At 40.4% G+C, this 21,005-nt stretch overlaps 1 protein-coding gene and 1 long non-coding RNA gene across 8 annotated transcripts in view; one reads left to right on the top strand and one right to left on the bottom strand.

Moving 5' to 3' along the window:
• QKI (QKI, KH domain containing RNA binding) overlaps positions 1-16,990 on the bottom strand; it is a 165,498-nt gene extending 148,508 nt beyond the window's left edge. For 2 of the 7 annotated variants that reach the window (XM_086743747.1, XM_086743744.1), the window contains exon 1: positions 16,120-16,983. In XM_086743747.1, coding sequence (XP_086599873.1) covers positions 16,120-16,261 — 142 coding nt within the window. In that variant the 5' untranslated portion in view covers positions 16,262-16,983. Of the gene's footprint in view, positions 1-16,119 lie in introns of all 7 variants that reach the window. The other 5 variants (XM_086743745.1, XM_086743748.1, XM_086743750.1 and 2 more) reach the window with 5 other exon arrangements.
• Positions 16,991-17,535: 545 nt separating this feature from the next.
• Positions 17,536-18,091, top strand: LOC147601381 (uncharacterized). The gene is made up of 2 exons (XR_015258185.1): positions 17,536-17,611; positions 18,042-18,091. It is a non-coding gene; the product is annotated as an uncharacterized LOC147601381 (long non-coding RNA).
• Positions 18,092-21,005: the final 2,914 nt, after the last annotated feature.

The raw sequence follows: 21,005 nt of genomic DNA on the forward strand, positions 1-21,005 counted from the left end.
GGATGATTTGCTGAAATTTTGAAAAATGCTGTGCCTCTATCAGAAATTACGTTACATACTATTAGAGAAAGTATCCTACTTTCAATGGGACTTCAAGATCAGTTAAATCATTTATGGTATTGCTTCTCACAACAGTGCAATGCCGCAGCATTCAAATACATGGATATGCTTTTTTTAGATCTCAAGTCACATTAGGGTTAAATTTGACATAAGGGGAAATCTGTGAAGCAGTTGGTAAGTTTCAATTAATTACGTATATGAGGTCTTACTTTGTAAGGGGAGTAAATTTCAAGCTAATAAAGGAACAGATTTTACCAAAAGCCTTACCAAGTGAAGTTTAAGCAGCAAGGTCATTTTTTTAATTTTTTTTTTTTTTTTTCAACAAAACAACACAACACTGTACCTAGTTCTTAAATAAAGGAAGAATGAAGCATCATCCATCTGAACTAAACAGACCAAGCAAAATACCCTGCAATTCCTATGTTCTCCTCAATGTCGAAATGGGTGGATAAATTTAAAGTCTGCTCTCTCAGGAGTTGCTTTATAGGCAATTTTCTCCCAGTATCAAGGTCTGCAATTTCCATTTGGCTGCCAGTTTGCGATTAAATTCATCACCTTTATTATAAAAATGTCCTGCACTGCACGGCCTGCTGCACAAGAATCATAAGGAAGACATTTTTCACTGCTAACAGCAGCATCATTTTGAGGCAGCCATCACATCCATTCAGACATTAGTGTCTCCAATGTAATGCAAGGGCCTATCACTCACAAGAAAAAGCCCTAACAGTGGGTATACCTCAGAGGAAGTTCTTCACAGGTGGTACCTTTAGTTCAACTTTTGCAGTAAAAGCCACCATTACCTCCTATATTAAGTGTTCCTAGAAGTCAACAGTTTAAAAACAAACATACTGACATCAAACTTGTCCACTTGCATTAATCAAAACATTTCTGAAAATTAAATCAGTTCTCATATTGACTACACCTTCAGATACATCTTGCACTCCTTACTAAAATATATGAAATTGTCTTGAAACAGCTGTATTCTTTAGTAAGCACGCTACTGGATTTTTTCTCCGTACGTTTTCTCTTTATATTAAGCGCTCCTTTCTTTCACATAAACTTCGTTTTCAAATTTCCATTGATTTTTTATCACCCCAAAGTGACCTTAAAATTAAGTTTTCCTTATTTTTGGGGGGGGAAGTCTGAAAAGTACTCAGAAAAAAAAATGCTGAATATTTGCTCTCTCTTGACATGGAAATCAGGAGCAAACACAATTCAAGCAAACTATGCTACTAATGTCCTCCTCCGCTAAGAATTAAAATAAATGCCCTATCTTCATTTTGCTTCTTTTTATAAATGCTACCTGAGCTAAGTAAGATGTAATATGAAATTTGTACTGAAAACCAAAATTACACTACTGGAAATACAGAGCAGCAAGGTGATAGCTACCAACAGGAGTAAGAGCTAACTAAAAGCTGCATGCCAAATCTTTATGAAACATGGGAGTTAAATTCATATTGGTTTGCGCTTCATTAAACAAAAGACTTAAAGGACATACTGCCTGGCATTAGCAGCAGTGTAAATCAGAGAAATAATCTAAGAAGCCATTTCATAAACGTGAACTCTAAAAATCTAAGTTAAAAACCAAAAGGGTCCTTTAGCCTATAAAATCAACTTAAACTTCAAACAAAACTGCCAAACATTTGTTCATATTGCAGAATAATACTAGAAACTTTCTTTTGGCATTAAAAAATGCCATCTTGTCACACTGCAATTAATTGGTTTTCACTGCAATGCAGCATAGAAAGCTGATTTCAATTCAACTTTATTGAAAACAATAGGTCGGTATTTGCAAGCTGAAGTTCCGATTATTTCACAGCCCAGCGCGTTTAACAACTGGCACATCAAGTTCCGGGACTATTACATGAAATTATCAACTAGATAAGATAATGCCGCATCAGTGTTTACCTCTCGCCATTACAGCAAAAGCTGTGATCAGAGCTTTTCCAATGGAAACCACAATGAGAGAAGGACAACTGTTTTGTCAAAATCTTTAGAATTAACCAAAATGTAGTTTATTATAAAGGAAAGTGTTCTGCATGACACCAATAGATATCTGAAGACAGGCAACAATTAGCATAAAAAAAATTCTGTACGCGAGTTTGCATGACTATATCCACCATGTTCCATAAGTAAATTTCAGTATTGTATTTTAAGAACAATGCATTTTTTAAATAAAATACAAATTTATTTTTTGCTGTCAAAATTTAAAATATATTTACATTTATTATTAAAACTAGAAAGTTTTACTTTTAACAAAAATACTTAAAAGTAAAAATTTATAATTCTGAAATGTCTAAGCTACATGAAAATACTCTTCATTCATAAAGAGAACATTTCAGCTAATCAAAGTGCATTAAAAATTGCCAGATATGTGAAGTCTAAAACAGTAGACTCTCCCCCTCGCCCTTTGGCTTTACAACTATAGTGATCTTATGTATAACTTTTAATTATTCTAATTTCTAATAATATTAAATCTTGTCCACAGAGACAACATCCATAACTAGGTAAGCTCTTCCTAATACTATTAGAGAAAGGTATTAGCTAGTACCACTACTGCAAGAGAAAGAAAGGGAGGGACAGGCAGGAGAGGACAAAGTGCATTCATGTCTATATACAGGCATGGTAGAAACAGATAGGAATATTAAAACAAAACTAATATTCATTTTACAAGTCTATTAGCCAAGGTCTCCGTTACCTACAGAATTTAAATGTTGAGGATAATATGACTTTTTACAGAGTAGCTACAGAATCATCACTTTTCTCTTGAGTTGACAAATTCCAGTGAGTTTAAGAACAGCCTCTTAGGAACAAACTAACAAGTCAAAGAAGTGCAACCCACCACACAAATCAAACATCCGACATTTAAACTGAATGCTAACTATAAATCACATGTAATTTTAACAAAATTTTATAAGCTTCTAACATAGATTTGAATTATACTAGTTTCATCCACCTGTTAAATCCACCAGAAAGGACCTTATAAATTAAGACTTTGTATTTGGGATTGATTTAAAGAACACATTTACTACACGGGCAGGATCGGCACCTGGACTACTACGGATTAAACAATATTACAAGTTCTTTGGGTTTTTTTTTCCCAAGTTCATTCATCACTAACACCAAACAACAGGTTGTATGAGTTCACAGAGCTGTCCATTGAGGGGGAAAAGTTTGGATTAAAAAAAAACAAAAAAAAAAAACAAAAAAAAAACCACATTTCCTGGAACATTTACAGCTAAAGGTACTTGAGTATCCGTAACTTGCTTTAATATCCTTGTTCATGAATGACAAGTGTGGCTATTTAAGCGGAACTAAAACTGAAAGCTATAGATGCCCTTAAAGACAGTTTACTACTGAAATTATTTTATAACAATAGCATACAAAACAGAATTTGTAGATTACATCTCTTGTATCTACTCTTGGTAATTAAGATCTTAATATTTTGGAGTTCCAGTGCTGCAAACTGGACTCTGTTGATAAATATAATTAGATACTCTACGTCATATCTGGGAAAAACGTCATCATACTCACTAGTTCAGTAAATATGTAATAGCAGGAAGTCCTAAAAAAAAGAATAAATGCAGATACGTGAAACAAGTTTCAATTTACATAATGATGAATGCAATTTGTTTTAGGATCTCCTTGGAGTTTCTTGTTTCAAAATTTTACTTCAGCCCATAGACCAGGATAATTGCTATAATGAAAATTCCTTTAAATCAGAGGTCTTCAACCTTCTCCACCTACAGACTAACAAAAAGTTGCCAAGAGGCTCAGTGTAGCCTATTTCAATCTCCCAACAACAGATGTCCTTTTTCTTTACTATCTTCAGCAACTCTTAATATGCAGACGGTCTGCAAATCACAGATTGAAAAACACCATTCTGGTAACTCATATTACTTTTCACTTAGCTCCATTAACTTTGCAAACAAAAAAAGATTCTGTCTGCTTCAGAAAGAATGTGGTCTCAGGGGTCTCCTATCAAACACTATTTTGTTTTCACGCAATAGCAAAATACAAACCCTTAAAGAGTTAGGTTTAGGGAAAAAAGTCTCTTTGACATTACTCTTTGTGCAAGTGACGGCAGTTTCACTGATGGTGCTGCAAAGTGAAATATGCCTGCTTTGTAATTCTTTGCTATGTCAGAAAAGGTTAGGACAAGGAGTGGCTAGAGCAGCTCAGTGTGACAAGCACAAGGAAAAATAGCGTAGATTAAGTTGGAAAAAGACAGTATGTGCAGAGGAGACCTTGCTTAGACTGTACAAACATTAACTTCAATATAACTTCTCTCTTATCCTAAAGAAATGTTCTGCAAAATAGATGATCCAAACCAGATTACAAGCTACTTCACATCTCATACTAAAACAGTTTCTGACCCCTTTATAGGTCGGCATTATTCTCCTTTCCTAAATCAAATGTAGTGCATAATCTCAATTTCCAAAGGGTAACTTAGATTGTTATAGTATTTTTGTAAAGTGGAAATATTTTCTGAGCAGAAAGACTTTTCAGTTCAAAATGCAAGTACTTACAGAAAATGTTTTCTGATTTTTCTACTCCTTTTATATAATGATTTAACAATTTAAAGATCAGTATATAATACAATTTTTGTAGTTAGTTGTACAGTAATGTTAGTAAAATGTACTATGCCCTTTGTGTTAATTTTTTCATGACACCAATATTGATAGCTGCATAGAATTTTCATCCATATTTGTGGCATTAAGTTTCATTAACTGGCTTAACAGGCTGGAAATTATCCAGGTTTCTGGATAATTACTAGCAATATTCATTCCTTCACCTTCCAAGCAAAAAAAAAATATACTTATAGCAGCATGAAGTGCATTTCAACTATATATATGTTACAGACTATGAGAAAATACTACTCCCTAACTAGACTAGGAAAAAAGCTCCTTAAATGTTAGCACTTTATTAGTATCTTCCCTTTATATCTGAATTTTAACACTAAAAGCATACAATAAGAGTTTGAAGAAAGAAAGAACACAATATCCTTCTGATTATTCAGGAACACATTTTAGTTATTAATAGGTTAAAACTTTCAGCAGCCAAGTTACTTAATCCAGAAGGGAAAAGTGTACTAAAAATGTAGTTTGATCTGTGTAACAATTTATACTATAATATACATTTACAGTTTACTAGTTATGACTACTATATGGCATACTGAAATGCTTGTCTTGGATACTGATTTCAGTATTGAATTCTGCTCAGGGCTGAGAAAGCCTGTACATAGACTCTTTGGCCTGCACATGCAGGTTTAGTCACCTGCAGTAACTAAACAGTCCGAAAAAAAATCCATACGAACAGCCCCCACAAAGTAAACAACTTGAACATGATTACTTTAAACTGTTCTCCATGTATCAAGTGTTCAACAATTTGATGTAACAATTGGTCAAAACCAATTCTAGCACAAATCATATTTAAATGGGATTACAAAGACTCACACACACGACAAAACCACTTAGTTATGCTATTACATTGATAAAAGTAGAAAAACAAAGGTAATTTTATTTCTGCTTTAATCCCCTCAAATTCACAAGTATTTTCTTTATCCTGAAAGAAAAGAAAAAAAAGGACATTTAGAACTGAAAGTAACCAGTAACTGAAAGCTGTGAGATCCAAGAACGGTTAGCGCAAAACCTGAAGAAAAATTCAGTTCAGGATGAACTAAATCTGCCTCATAGTTAACTTATCCAAATTTTTATTGCCAAATAAGGTTGTCCAGATTGCAAACATCAAGTGAAGTTCAGTAGTCTGTCTTAAAAACATAACTCACATTTATCAGTCCTAAAGATTGATGCAAATCTTTTCCAATAAAGTACAAACCAGTTGTTCATCTGTCATTTTAAATTGTTGTATTTAGTAACCTTCTTGAATTGTAGAAGGGACACGTTTCTTTTCTACTCAGCCAAGCAAAGGAGTGCAGTCCCTCCTCACTTAATTACCCAGCATACACCTAAATACCAACCGCCATCCCCCAACACTCCAGCATTAGCTGTAGTGGCTATCTACGGCAGAATCCACTTCTCTCCAATTCATCATCGTCAGCTTTCTTGCTGACACTCTTCACAGCTGCCTCGTTGATGAATTGCTCTGCTATTCATCCTATGTTAATCTGAGGCTGACGCAAGAATACCTTTCTGAAGACACTTAACAGTATTAAAACTCAGCACTACCAAGTGCCCTCAGTGTGCATTAAACCTCCCATTTGGAACCAACAAGCCTCCTCATGAATAGTTATGAATAAAATACAGTTACTAAATCAAAAGGCAGTAGGTTTATGGACACCATTACCTATAGTCAGAGCTTCTGCACAATTCCTGCTTTGCTGGAAGCTACATTCAAATTATTAGAAATTGGAAGCACTTTGATCCATATAGAATTTAACCTCAATTAACTCTACATTAAGTTGACATAGGGAAGTTTTTCTCCTCCTGGTCCTCAAAATATCAGTGTATTTCTTAAATGCCACAGGTCTCAAAAAACTCTTTGAAATACTTAAGCTTAATAAGCTTTTCTCAAGAAAGCCAGTTCTACTTTTTTCCAGTTTCTTCTGAAGTGGATTTGATCTTTAGATAATGTTTGCTCCAGATTTTTTCCCAAAGGATTATGTTAGTCTTGTCACAAAAAGGAAATTTATCCACAAACACGAAAACACTGCAAGAAATTTCAAAATATGAGACTCAAACCTCTGTAAACATGTTACTACAGCAGCTAAATATACTTCCCTTCTAAAAGCAATCACTGTCACTAATTTTACAGCTGAAAGAGATACTAACGTATCATTCTTCCTCTCAAGATGTTTTAGTACACATATAATCAGTCTTCCTGTTAGAATTTTGGCTAGAATTCATTTCTGATCCCTACCATATCACCTGTGCCCAGATATTTGTTCAAGTCTGTCTACTAGTTGACCACAAGGTTGACAGAACTACATGAAAAGTGAGAACAAAATTCATATAAAGAGTCTTCCTTTAGGTTGATTCAGAGACACTATCAGATTTCCATAAAAGCCTCAAGTGATTTAAAGTAGTAGTAATTCCCTCATAAACTGACTGTATATGAGCCTCTCTGACTATGCTTATCTTTATAGATGATAAGATACTTAGGCAATTAAAGTACTACCAACAGCTTGTCTCCACCATAATCTAGCAGGCATTTTCTCACCGCGTAGACAATCTTCACAACGAAGACATCATACTTTAAACAAGACAGCCGGGCCTATTACAGCATTGTAACCGTCAACTTTAACACACAACCTAACTGTTACAGAACACATCTGTCAATAGATTATACATGTAGCATGAAGGTAAAGTCAGGCTGGAAGGTTGAGATGGGGTGGGAAGAGGACAACAGTTTGACAACTTTTTGAAAAAAAAAAAAAAATCCATGTTAATTTCCGATGGCAGTCCTTCAAAATGAGACAAACTGAAACTAATTAAAAGCAGTATGCACAGATGAGCAACACCGCTCAAAAGCAAAGAGATTTTCCTTGTGTTCTCCTCCTTTCCATTCCTGCAAAGAAACCAAAGATATTCCACAGCAGACAGAAGTGGATTTGGTTTGCTCTGCCAAAAATTGAAAATTATGCATTAACTTTTGATACAATTATTTGCAGGTTATAAGATTAAGCTGTATTAAGAAGAATATTAACCGATTTGCTACTGCTTCGAAGTCAGATAAATAAATGGAAACATTATGCAACATCAGCTGAATGTTTTAGCTGAGTTGCAATTTAAATATACAAACCAGAACATTAAGTTTTTATCAGTACTTGTGCTAGATGGATTTGTTGTTACTTTAAGATTTTAGGCATATTCCATCTCCTAGATACTAATGAAGGAAATATACTGCAGTTAGCATGGCGCATTTCGACCAGGTAATACTTACAGAGGTTTCTAAAACAGTTCTTTAATCTGAGTTAGACAAAACACCCTTAAAATTTAAATGGACCAGATGCGCCATCAGTTGATATCAATTAGGAGTTTCAGACTTTAAAGTAAATGTTTAAGCAAATGTACTTCTCTCCCCAAGGCTCTGCTCTACATCTTCAGTATTGAGCCACCTCAGCCATCGCGCCAACACGAACTACTGAGATCACACATGGTGAGTTGAATCACAGCTCTGATCTGTCTGAAAAGAAAGCCAGCACCACAAAAAAAAAAAAAAAACCAAACTCAAAAAAATCCTGACCAGTCCAGAATATCGGCTGATCTTGTAAGCCAGAAACTGATCCACTAGATAAGGGTATAAAATACCGTATTATCTTCCCCTGCCTCTGCTCTGACATCAGCAGCCATTCTGATGCATTACCCCTCAGAACTACGTCGACATAGCTTCCCAGCGAAGTAACAAGAATTTAATTGTTTGTCATGCTGGGATTTTTTTTTCCTTTTCAAATGAAGTCTTACAGAAGCGTACGCATTTACAAGGTTATACACCATTAAAAGTGTTAACTGCCCCACTATTGATATGCTCAGATGTCATGGTTTACCCCCTTTAAAAAGGGGTATCCTGAGGGCCTTTCCGCCCACGCACTTCCCGGAGCACTGCAATGAAGTTACAAAGTATCGAAACATCGCTCTGGTACACCCTGTGCTGGAAACAGAAAATCTTCTCTAATCCACTACAGCATGGCATAAAGTACAACTATTCAGAGTACAGCTGCAAAACAGTCAATAATATTTTAGAAACTGATTCAAAAAACTGACTTCTAGCATGCTATTCAATCAACTGTACACCACCAAAAATGCTAAAAGAAAACCCATTAACAGTTATGTATTGCCACTTCCCTTCAAGAGAATGAATTTTTGCAATGAACTGAGAAGCCAAATTTACTATTTTGACACAAAGAATAAAAATCATTTATCAAATGAAAAGTAATTGAAAACATTTTTTGCAATTTTTACTTGGTATCTTAAACAATGAGAACAAAATTAAAAAAAAAAAAAACTGCTACGTTACCACACTCATTCTGAGCACTGACACCTGCTAAAATAACTGCAGAGTATCATAAAAGCTGCAACTTCTAGTACCAGACTCAGAGAACAGAGGTTCAGTAACACAACTGCCTGAATAGAAGCACTTCAACTTGCACCATCCTGTTGTTGTTGTTCTCAGACACTCAACTAGCCTGCAACATGGAAACAACAACAACATCGCGGAGGGGCCGCTCTGCTAACAAAGATGGATATTATTTCTCTTTAAAGCTGTCATGGTTGCTTTGCCCATTCAAGCATAAACTGTCTCAAAAATCTAAGCTCTGCTATTAAAAAGCCAGCTCCACTTCTATTAAGTATTTCCAAGAAAAACAATTTAAAAAAAATGCAAACCCAGAAATTACTTTAACTGCACTGCACAAGGAAACACGGGATATTTTCTCAAGTCAAAAGTAGAAACATAGTATCGCTTAACTGCCAGCAATACAACTCTTTGTCTCCAGCAAAGGGATCTAATCCAGATTATAAACACTACACCTCTCACGTCTCAAGATTCAAAGAACAGCTCCAATGTGCTTCACAGACCTAGATCCTCCTGCTACAAAGCCACAGACATGTCTTACATGGTGCTTCTACTGACCTAACCAGTTGCATTAAGCATAATGGGATAAAAAACACTAGCAATTTTACTGTTCCTACTAGTTTTCTTAGCACTGGCTTAATACATTTCAATAAAATGTCAAAATCAACAGAAGATTTTGATAATACACATTTTGATTAAAATCAATACAGGAAAAAAAAAAAAAATCACACAGCCTGAATGAGAAGTTGTGAGTTATGTTTCAACAAAGACAAGGGTCACTGAGTGAGGGCATTTCATTACCTCACAGCTTTCCTGGCAAGGCATGTCCCCCATCTCCCCCCTCTCAACATTCCATATAAGCAGTCGAATATAAACCACCAGTCTCCATGGCAGACTCCAGCTGTACTTCAATCAGCCTGAGCTGTCAGGATGGTCTGGTAATTAATGTTAACACAGGTCTATCCTGTCAGTCACGGAATATACAGCACATCAGCATCTAATAATACATCTAATTAATAGGATATCTGCAACAGTACATATTCCCCCAAAAGGAGAGCATTTTACGGTTACAGACAGTAAATAAAGACAATTCAAATGTACTTGCTTTTCTACCAAAGTCTACATAAATCAAATCACTGTAACTATCCCATTCCTGATGTGGCATTCTTTAGTGTACTCAGAGGAACAAAGTTTTAATTTAAGAAGGACTGAAAGAGATAAGCTGGTTAGAAAAGTTAGTGAGCTACAAAAGTAACCACTCATTTCATATCCAGCCTTCTCTTCACACGCACAGTGCTCATCAAACCAGCAACTTTTTTCTGATTTGACCTTTTCATGCATGTAAACTTCATTTTCATAATGAAGACATCCCAAGTACTCTCTCAAAATCTCTTAAGTGTTTCTCCGTTGTCGGTTGCTGTTTTGTGGCTTTTTTTTTTACTTGACTATAATATTAACCAACACACCTTCAGTTTTTCCTTTCTGTGCTATGAAAATATTGTGTGCCACTCCCTAATCCAACCAGCACTCGGTCAGCTGTTTCTAACCGTAGCTAGAGAATTTCATCTCACACTAGTTACTTCGGAAACTACTGCGTACAATTTCAGGTGAGGAAAAGCCAACTCAATTCCAATCTTAAGGAACAAGTAACACACTAAATAAAAATTATTAACAAGAATTCAAACAGGTTATCTCCCAATTTAAAGACAAATAAATCAGCAGCTCTCCTACAGAACTAAGTCTACCATGGTTGCTTTTACTTAAAAAAAACCTCTGACGACAAGCTATTTTAATAATCAGATATTGGTAAGTGACAGTGAACAAACTGCTTTCAAAACAAAAGCTTGAAATAATTGCTTTATTAATGTCAAACTTTTATCAAAACAACCCCTATCTTTTTAAGACACAGGCCAGGTGACTGCTATCCTATAAATGATGGAGATACAGCTCCAAAAATGACTTATTTAAAAAAAAACTGTTACAGAGGAAAAAAAAATAGTTTTGAATATTTTTCCCCAAGCTAACAAACAAATAAATAAATAAACAATTTCATAAATGTAATGGAGCTTTTGCTTTGATGTTACAAAAGGCTGCCAAAGAATTAAAAACAAACAAAAAAAAGAACAAATTCCACACCTCAGAACAACTTCTATGAAGTTTTTGAATGCACAAGTTCTAGAAGATTTACAACCTCATTATCATGAGACAATCACAAATCAGAAAAATGCCTCAGACTATTATCCTAAGTTGTAGAGACGATTAAAAAACCAGATTCAAATGAGCACTAGTGATAAACAGTACACCAACAATACTGAATGCTCTTGTCGCATGCTGTTTAGTACAACTTTCACGTTAGAACTAAAAGTTTAAAAATCAGTCTGAGACTCTCTGTGCAAAGACTTATCATAAGGCCTTCATCCTACAGAACGTTAACCTCTTAACTTTGCATTAAGAGGCATGACTTGTAATAAAATAACGGGGTTTTTATTGCAAGAACTGGTACAACTGAAAAACAGACATGCTAATGTGGCCAATACCCCTTCATCAAATCTGACAAGTCAGCAAAACCCTAACTAAGCACAGGCTACATTTACATAATCACAAACAATAAGGTCATGTACAAAAGTAACCACATAACTTATCAGGGAGAACTTACTCACAACACCAGAACACAGCTCTTCAATCTTAACTCATGTAGACATTTTGGTTAAGACAAGACTGACACAAAAACTGCAGGTTTGGCACTGAGCTCTGCAAGTTCACATGCACTTTTCTCAGCAAGCACAGTAAACAGAGCAACATCCAAGAAAAATTTATCCTCCTTAATCCCTACCTAGATGTTTTTAAAGCCAGCTTTGTTGTAACTGCTAGCAGAAAGAGGTAGCCTATTTGACATGAAATTAGATTTACCTCCAAAAGCTAGGTGCACGGTTTAACCTACATTTAAAGGTAGACACGCTTAAGCCACCGTCCACACAAGTTTTTGAAGTCTAGTTCACAGAGAAAAATTACTTCCTGATAAAATCTGCATCACTACATTTTTAAAGTTCAGATCACAGGTTAGATCCGTGTATATTCCGATCAAGTACAACATTCTGACCACTTACAGGTTCAAGAAAAAAAAAATGCAAATATAAAAATTACATTACACAGATATGAGTTACTAGTTCAGGCATATTTGGTCACAGTCTGCTGAAAGAATAAGACCAAAGTACTTCAGTAATTTTGATAGGTCAGAGTGCAATTATGGAGTTCAAAACGTCCAATTTATTGAAAAAAAAAAAAAAGCAAGAAAAAAGGTACAACTTTATTCATTTTCCACAGAAAGGACCATTAAAATACAGAAGCTGTCAGAAAAATAATCCAGGTTAGAATCATAAGTTGGTATCTGAGACACTGAAGCGCAAAAAAAATCAGGTCACATTTGATGGTACAAACAATTACAGGAAATACAGCCTATTCCACATTCAGGAAGAGCCCTCTCTTCCCACAGGTTTGCACTGGTCTGATAAAAACAATCCAGCTTCCTAGTTATTATGATGTGCACTTTAAACATCCTTGTTAATCCACAAAAGCCTTATTTACACATAAGAAGTTGAAAGCACACATATGCAAAAATATCTATAACCTAAACAAAACCATGACTTTCGTATTTTGTTATAAAATAGGGTTGTCTGTTTTGTTGGTTTTTTTTCTAAAAAAAAAGGTTTCCTCCATATACCTCTCACATTTAAGCTGATCTTCAAAATCAAATGCCGTAAGCATCTACTAAGTTAGGCACCACAATTTTCAAAGATCAAACACTAGGGCAGAGTTCAGAAAAGAAAACGTGTTTTGGATGATACACACACAGCACAGAAAGGGGCCAGAAAATAGATGTACATTCTGAAACCTAACCAGATTAGTTGTACTGCTCTTCATCTAAACTCACAGGTCCATTTCTATCTCTTGTTGCATACAGTTACAAGAAGTAATCACAACACAAGCCCATTTGAGTTTTGTTTTCAAACACTGGCATGTAAAAATAAAGAAATTAAAAACTCCTAGCATTCCAGTAGAGAAAGCAATCAGATGTTTTATTTGTTTGAATTCTTAAGGTTGTGAGTTTGTTTCTTCAATTTCACCAGTAAAAAATAATGGACAACGGCTGACAGTAATATTATTATTCTCAAGCATAAACAAACGTGTCAGGAAAATGGTTGTATAGTAACTAGGGGACAAAGAGAATGTGAACACTGTAACTTTATTTTTAGATATATATAAATCTATATATACGCACACTTGCCCATAATATTTGGTATTCTCAAAGGTGCCACAAAACAACTGACTAAACTAGTAAATATTATACTTTTAAGTAAGCATTCTAAATCTTGCAGACCTTTCTAGCAAAAGAAAATCCTTCTGGAGGATGTCAGTGTAGCATATAGGATATTCAACACGGTGCCCTTTGGATAGGTGTTTTACAGAACAACAGCTGATGCAGCTCCCCAACTGTTCATCGCTACTGACCATTCTACCTGTGCAACACTGCATGTAAGCATACAACATGTGTAAGCCCACGCAAATATAGATAACCTGCACAAATCCACACGTATTTTGTTATTCTTTGGTATCTTCTAACAGATGTGTTACTTTCACTACTCAAGTCAGAAATGGTGTTCAGAGGCCAGTCTCACGCCTCAGAAAAAAAATAACTGGCGCCCCTTAGTGTTCAAATTTTGAAGTCTTGAAGTATTTTACTAGATTTGCATGAAACATTTTTTTCAACATTCCAAAAAGTTTTCTGCCTCCACAATACTTCCACCCAACTGCCAACGTAAACAGGAAAAGCAGAAAAGCTTAAAGGGATAGCAGACTTATTCCTGAGACTATATAGAAATACAGATTGTATTTTATTTATTCTTCTTTTAAAGAAAAGCATGAAGAATAGCTCCAACATAACCCTTAAACTTTTTTAGCAAGTCTTCACAGCCCTCATTTTGGAACTCCAATACTTCATAAAACAGATTTCCAGAGCTTTCAGTATTTAAAAAAAAAACATATATTAATAGATACAAGGATTTCAGACATTCCTTTTTCATGGTCCTTTCTGTATTGGGAAATGTTTTTCTTTCTTTTGTCCGCTGACAAAAAAAAAAAAAAAAAAAAACCACAAAAGTTTTGGGCCTCCTCTGACCAAATACATTAAGTCGAAAAGATTCAGGAACTTAAAAATCCAACATTTCTCAGTCAAGCTAACGTTTCTCATAAATCTAACTATTCTGAAGAGATGGTTTGCTGTGATGACCAAGAACACAAGTTCTAAATAGTTTTACTTTTCACATCCATATTTGCTCCACCATAAATTCAAACTCTACCAAAAGTCTTGACAATAAAAATACAATCTCCCATTATATTACTTCCCACAGTCCATCTTTCAGAATTCTTCACTGTGTTTGCCGTTTTTTGGTTTAGGTTTATTTTTTTTTAACTCCTCTATCATTTATTTCAGAAGGTAGTATTTTCTCGATATGCTATTTTTTGTTGTACTACAGTTCCTATCTCATTTTTACAGTCCTGGGAGAGGGCGGGGAGTTGTTCTACCAAATATAACCAGCTCTTTCATCTTCTGAGGTCAACAACTTCCCAAACTTCTTTTAACGAGGAGGAATACATCCACAAACAAGAATCCTAACTTGAAATCTCGAAATTCAGTATCTCATGCTAGGAATCCCAACGAGTTGAAACTGTTTAAATAATTTACGGTTTTATCATATTCTACAAAGCTACTAAATATGATTAAACAAACAGATCTCTCTAACTCTCCAGAAAGCTTAGGTTTAAGGTGGCAAGAAAGGAAATGCATTTAACAAGAAAAGCAGACCTGTGAACCCAAGCACAAAGCTAAGTGAAAATATTAAGAACAAGTGTTATTGCCCTATTTTTAACACAGTGAGTCTGCTACTGTAGTGGGAAGACGTATAGGACACAAAGTTCCCAGGATATACCTTTTTCTTTCCAAAAAGCGATTAGTTATTTGTCAAAATGCAACTTTAAAGGGAGTTATTCAGGTAAAAAAAAAAAAGGTGGGGGGAAGCCAACCCCCAGGAGCCTCCCCTCCGAGCCAGGAGCCGGGTGCGGGGCGGGGGGCGGCAGCAGACCTTTGGCAGGAGTAGAGGAGACAATTTCGTAATTTCTTTTTTATTTTTTTTCCTCCCTTCACTAAAGTCACACGTAGGAGTCTTTCGAGTTAGTTTCTTTAAAAGGTAAGGATAGCTGAAGGAAGAATTTGTTCGCTTCCCTTGCAATATAGGAAAATTATAATTAGTTTGTGGCCAGTTTGGGGTGGGGTAGAGCTGGAGAGCTCAGCCCCCTCCGCCTTAGTCATTCAAGTTCAAGCAGCTTCCAGAACAGCCAAATCTCGAAACCAAACACCCTCCCGGCCCTGCCCCCCCCCTTCCTCCCCCCCCGGGGCCCTCCGGCCGGGCCGGGCCGCGCTCCCCGGGGGGCGCCGGGCAGGACCCCCCCCCCCCCCGCCTCCCCGTGAGGGGAGCGCCGCGCCGCCCGCCTTTCCCCTCCTCCCGGCCTTCCCCCCGAGCACATTCCTGAGCTCCCCTCCTCGCTCCCTCCCCTCCGAGCCCTGGTTACCCTTCCCCCGGTTTTCGGCAGGGAAAAAGAAAAAATAAAGGAGGGGGCGGGGGGGGTGAAAAAACAACTCCAAGGCAGAGGGGGGACCTGCGCGGGCAGAGCTGCCCCTTCCCCCTCCCACCCGCTCTCCGAGTCCCCCGGCACCAGACCAGGGCGGGGAGAGCCCGCACTTCCCCTTTGTTTTCGGCTCCTCAGCCGGGGACCGAGAGCGTGCGGGGAGGAGCGGGGAGAACGAAACAGGCCCCAGGCTCCCCCCGCCGCCCTGCCGGGGCGAGAGGGCCGAGCGGGGACCCCGGGAGCGGCGCGGAGGCCCGGGGAAGAGGGGGAAGGGGAGAGAGGGGGAGAAGGCAGGGCAGGGCGGCGGAGCGGGGGAGGGGGCGGCCGGGCCAGCGCTTTTACCTTCGTCCAGCAGCCTCTCCAGGTGGTTGAAGATCCCGCAGAAGTTGGGGAGGCTGCTCATCAGCTTCTTGTCGTTCATGAGCTGCATCAGGTAATCGGGGCTCGGCTTCGGCTTCTCCTTGGTTTCCATTTCCCCAACCATATTCCAAGCCCGCGCAGAGACGGCGAGCGGCCGCAGCAGCTCCGCCGAGCAAGGCGACCGCGGCACGGGGCGCCCGGCTGGATCCGGGCGGGCAGGGAGGGAGGCTGTGGGGGAGGGGAGGGGGCGGGGAGGGGAGCTTCCCCGAGGAAGGAGGAGGAGGAGGAGGAGGAGGATTCAAATCCGGAGGCAAACGCAGACCCGCCGCCGAGTCCAAGGGGCCGGGAAAAAAAAAAAAAAAAAAAAGAAAAGAGGAAAAAAAAAAAAAAACAAAACAGGAAACTCGGTAGAAACCCCCGTGCGGGCAGCGCCCTCCTCTCCGGGCACAAGGACCCGCCGCCGCCTCTCGGTGCCGCCGCCGCTTCCCTGCTCCGTGCGCCCTCGGCCGGCGCAGTCCTCGGTGTGTCCCCCCTCCTCCTCCTCCTCCCGCGCACACACACGCTGAGCCCGGCTTCTCCTCCGCGGCGGGGGAGGGAGGGAGGGAGGGGACGAGCGGGGCGGGCGGGCGCTGCTGGCGCGGCTGCCGCTTCCGAGGAGCCGCCGGTGCCTCTCCGCTGTTGTTGTTGCCGCCGCCGCCGCTGTTGTTGCCGCCGCGCCTGGCGTGCCCTCCTCTCCGCCTCCCGCCCGCCCTCCCGCCGCCGCTGCCTGTGGCTGGTGAAGTCTCAGCCCCGCCGCCTCCTCACTTCTCCTCAGTTCGCTCCGGAGTTCGCTTCAGTTCAGGCTGCGCTGGCAGCAGCGGCGGCAGGAGGAGGGGAGGGGGCAGGGCCCGCGGGGGTGGGCACATGCCGGGGGGCGGGCCCAGGGGCGGGGCGGCCGCTCCCCGCCGGCGGCGGCGGCAGCGCCGCTTGGCGGAGTGGGCTGTCGCTCCCTTTCCGCTCCTGGGGCCCGGGGCGGCGGCGGCGGCGCGCCGGGAGGGGTGGGGGGGCCGCCGGGACAGGGTGGGGTGTTCTCCCCTCCGGCCACGCCCCCTCCGAGTGTCTGCGCGTGGACAGGCGGCGCGGGCGCGCCTCTCCCCCTGCCCCGCGGGAGCACCCGCGCGCACAGAACTCTTCTGAAGAAAGTGCCGTTTACGGCGGCTGTTCCGCGCGCGGGGCGGCGGGGGTGGGGGGCGGGGCGGGGCCGGGTCACGTGCGCCCTCGAGGGCGGGGAGAGCCCCGCCGAGGCGCGCGCGCGTGTGCGCCCGCTCGCCCTTCACCACGGTGACGCCGCTTCGCGCGGCCGCGGTCTCGCCCGGCAGAAGGGAAAGAACTTGAGGGAGGGGGGGCCGGTGGCGGGCTGCGCCGCGCCGCGCATGCGCCCGCGGGCGGTGGGCGGTGCGGTTGGCGGAGCGGCGCGAGGAGCGATTTCCAACCGGTAAAGCGGCCGCGGGGGCAGGCGGGGAGCGCGGCTGAGGCACCGAGGGGGCTCCCCGGCAGCGACCCGTGACCGGCTCCGCGGGAGGGCGAGGAGAAGCGGGGGCGGCGGAGGGAGCTGCTCTCCCCGTCCGTCAGCCGGGCGGCGTGGGCCCGCGTGCCGCGGTTCAACAGCCGCCTTCGGCCTCGGCGGGGCGCGGAGCAGGCCGGGGGCTGGCGGCCGCTGCCGGAGCAGAAACGCGGGAGGTGGCGGCCCCGGCCGCACGCACGCCCCTTCCCCCGCACGCTCGTCCTCTGCCCGCGGCGGGCGCTGCGCAGCGCCGTGCCCCAGCCTTGCGGCCCGGGCCACCCTCCGGGTCCCGGCCGCGGCGCTGCCTTCCTGCCCAAGGCGGGCCGGCAGGCAGTCAGGAGCGGTTTTTTTTTGCTTACAGGGCAGCGCCGTGTTTTGGCATCGGCCGTGGTTTGTTTGGCGGGTTCGGATGGGAGCCGTGATGGGAGCAGCAGTATCCGGCAGCCAGAACCAAAATTAACGTGCTCCATCCACTGCAGCCGCAGAGGCAAAGCAGCGCGACGCGGTTGCTTGTACGTATTTCTCCATTCCCACGCACCTACCTGGTGTTCTTACTTGATTTTTGTTACTCAGGAGGTTGTCAGGAAGCTTTAATACGATTTTCATTAGCTTCGTAGAGCTTATGTTATAAAGGTGGAAAAAAAAAAAATCTCTTCATGCTTTGGTTCGCTGAAAACAGTCATTTTTAATAGGATTAGATATAAAGTGTACATAGGGCTTGGACTTCTGTAAAAAAATCAAGTATATTTTTATACATACTGCACAATATTTGAAGAACCTTTAAATAGTAGGTTAATCGCAATGAACAATGCTTCCAGGACTAAACAGAAACACAGGCACATTGTCGGTTTTGACAGGTGTGCCAATTTTATTTGGTATTGTCATGCAGTGTTGTTCTGCTTCTGAAAGATGTGCATTGACAAAAACATAGAGAAAGTGTGGTTCTCATAATAGTAAAAATGCCTTGGATTGCTGTATTCCTTCGAATGTTTATTGGATTTTTTTTGCCTTTAAACATTAGAACTCATTATTTGGACATGAGAATTTCTATTTTATTTCAGGTTTTTTTTACATTAAGTAAAAAATTAATGGCTTATGTAAGATAAGTCAGATTTATTGCTTCTGGCATTTTAAAAATGTATCTTCAGGAAAAAAAAAAATCAGAGAGCAAGAATTTACGAGCCATTTTTTAAAAAATACAGATTCTTAGGCCACCAGTAGCATGCCTAAAACACACTGCAGTATGGCTATGCATGATGAAACAATACAGTTTCTATTTAGTAACAAGATTATGTTTGCTCTTTTCCAACCTTGTTTTAAAATTGTGACAAGCTAAAACACAGCCCTATATGCTTAGCAAAATTGCCATCCTTTCATTTATCATAGATCCATCTGAAAGATGATGCATTTTTATAGCCTTCTAGTTGCTAATTTTTAGCCAGTGTGTGAAGGCTCGTTTTGTTTTGTTTTGTTTTGTTTTGTTTTTTTAAACCTGAGAAAACTTGCTATCGAATCCTTCAATTTGATTAAGGGCATCCGTCAGACAGCCAGCTTTCATCTTAAAATTAGATGAACTTAGATAATGTTAGAGTGATTGTTCTGGACTGCTCATTCTCACACTAAAAATAGCATACGGAGACTTTTTTTTGAGCAGATTTGGTGCAGCTTTTTTCATCCCTCTTCATTATTGTTTCCTGCACATAAAGTGCTTCCAGTGCTCAAATATGAGAAGACAAAACAAGCACACGGTATAAGGCAAGAAATACCAGCACAAGTTGTTGTGCAATAACTATCTGTTGTCTTGAACTATATTGTTCCTATTAATAGCAATCTTACACTATTTTGCGCTTAGTTACTGGAGGATAAGGTGGTGCACACCAGCAGTTATTGAGGACTTCCTCATGCAGTGCAATGCAATGCAAAATTCAAGCTCTAGTTTGCTCTGTGTTAATCTGAATTATTTTCTGAGTCTGAACAGTACAGAAATTGAGGCAGAGCTACGTACTGAAGCTGCCCATGTATTTAGGCATAACTGACTTAAGAAAAATTATAATCTTTGATTTTTCCATAAATACTTCAAGACTCTGAATTTAAATAATTGGAAAAATGCCTTGGGAAAGCTGAATGCTTTAACGAAATGTAGATAACTCACCATTAGTTTTAAATAAGTAAATCAGCATGATATGTTTCTTCATTAAGTGTACGGTAAAAAAAAAAAAAAAAGCTACCTAAAAGCCCCTCTCTGCCTTTGCTTTCCCACACTTCCACATCCCAGGAAGGGATGTTTTAAGAGTGCCTGGCAGATGAAAGTTGAATTACTTCTGGTTAAAGAGCTCTGAGAAGGTATAGCTTCTGTCGAGACTGTTGTGTTTAGAGTCTGATCTACAGAGGCACCTAGAAATACTCTTGCACTGCATTGAACTTCGCAGCTTTCCCATGGGAGAAGGGAGTGAGGGGAGGGACAAAGGGCTGGGTAAAGAGGAGAGGTTGTGTGATATTGATGGGGGGAGGCTGGTTGGTTTCTTTCAAGGTAACCAGGTCATATAAGGTTCTTTAGGGAACTACTCAATGCCTTAACTTCTGTCTGAACACAAGCAGAGGTCCCTGTCTTCAACTCTTGTGTTTTCACCTAGGTAGCCTTTCTTATGTCATGTAACCTGTAGGACTCTAACAACTTCTCTTTTAAGGTGAAGTTTTATTGCATTAATCTAATCTTGAAGTAAGAAAAATTATGATAATGCCAGCAGCAGCCTCTGTATATTACAGTAAAGGCCTGCAATGATCATAAAAAGCAAATTCGATTACTGCTATAATGTTCATAGCTGATAGCACCTTGGGAAATAAGCGAGCTGAAGGCTGATGACTACTGGGAAGCATACTCTTTTAGTTAAAGTGTTGGCTGTTACTTTCAGCCAACGATAGTTGACCCAATCGTAGGCATATACAGTTGGATGTCATCAGTCTTCTACAATGCTGTCTGTAACAGGAATGTGCTATACTACTCTTCTTTAGGGAAAGAAGCAATTCTTCGCTTGCCCACTACAGTCACTTGAGAAAAAAATACTATGTTTGTGATTTAGTATTGAATCATTCATGGTGCGCAAGACTGTAGTTGCTGTAACTGTAATGCAGCAATCAGACATGGCCACTACCCGATGGACATCTGAAATTCCTTCACCTCTGGAAGGTGATTAGCACATGAACAGAATAAGGTCTAAAGCCAGACTAAGAGGTCTCAACAACCAGTTGTATTGAAATACTGTGATGTGTCTGACAAGAAAAACATATTTCCTTTGACATTAAGCCAAACTGACAGGTAACTTTT

The sequence above is a fragment of the Chlamydotis macqueenii genome, chromosome 3 (assembly GCF_036417535.1).
Source record: "Chlamydotis macqueenii isolate bChlMac1 chromosome 3, bChlMac1.mat, whole genome shotgun sequence".
NCBI lineage: Eukaryota > Metazoa > Chordata > Aves > Otidiformes > Otididae > Chlamydotis > Chlamydotis macqueenii.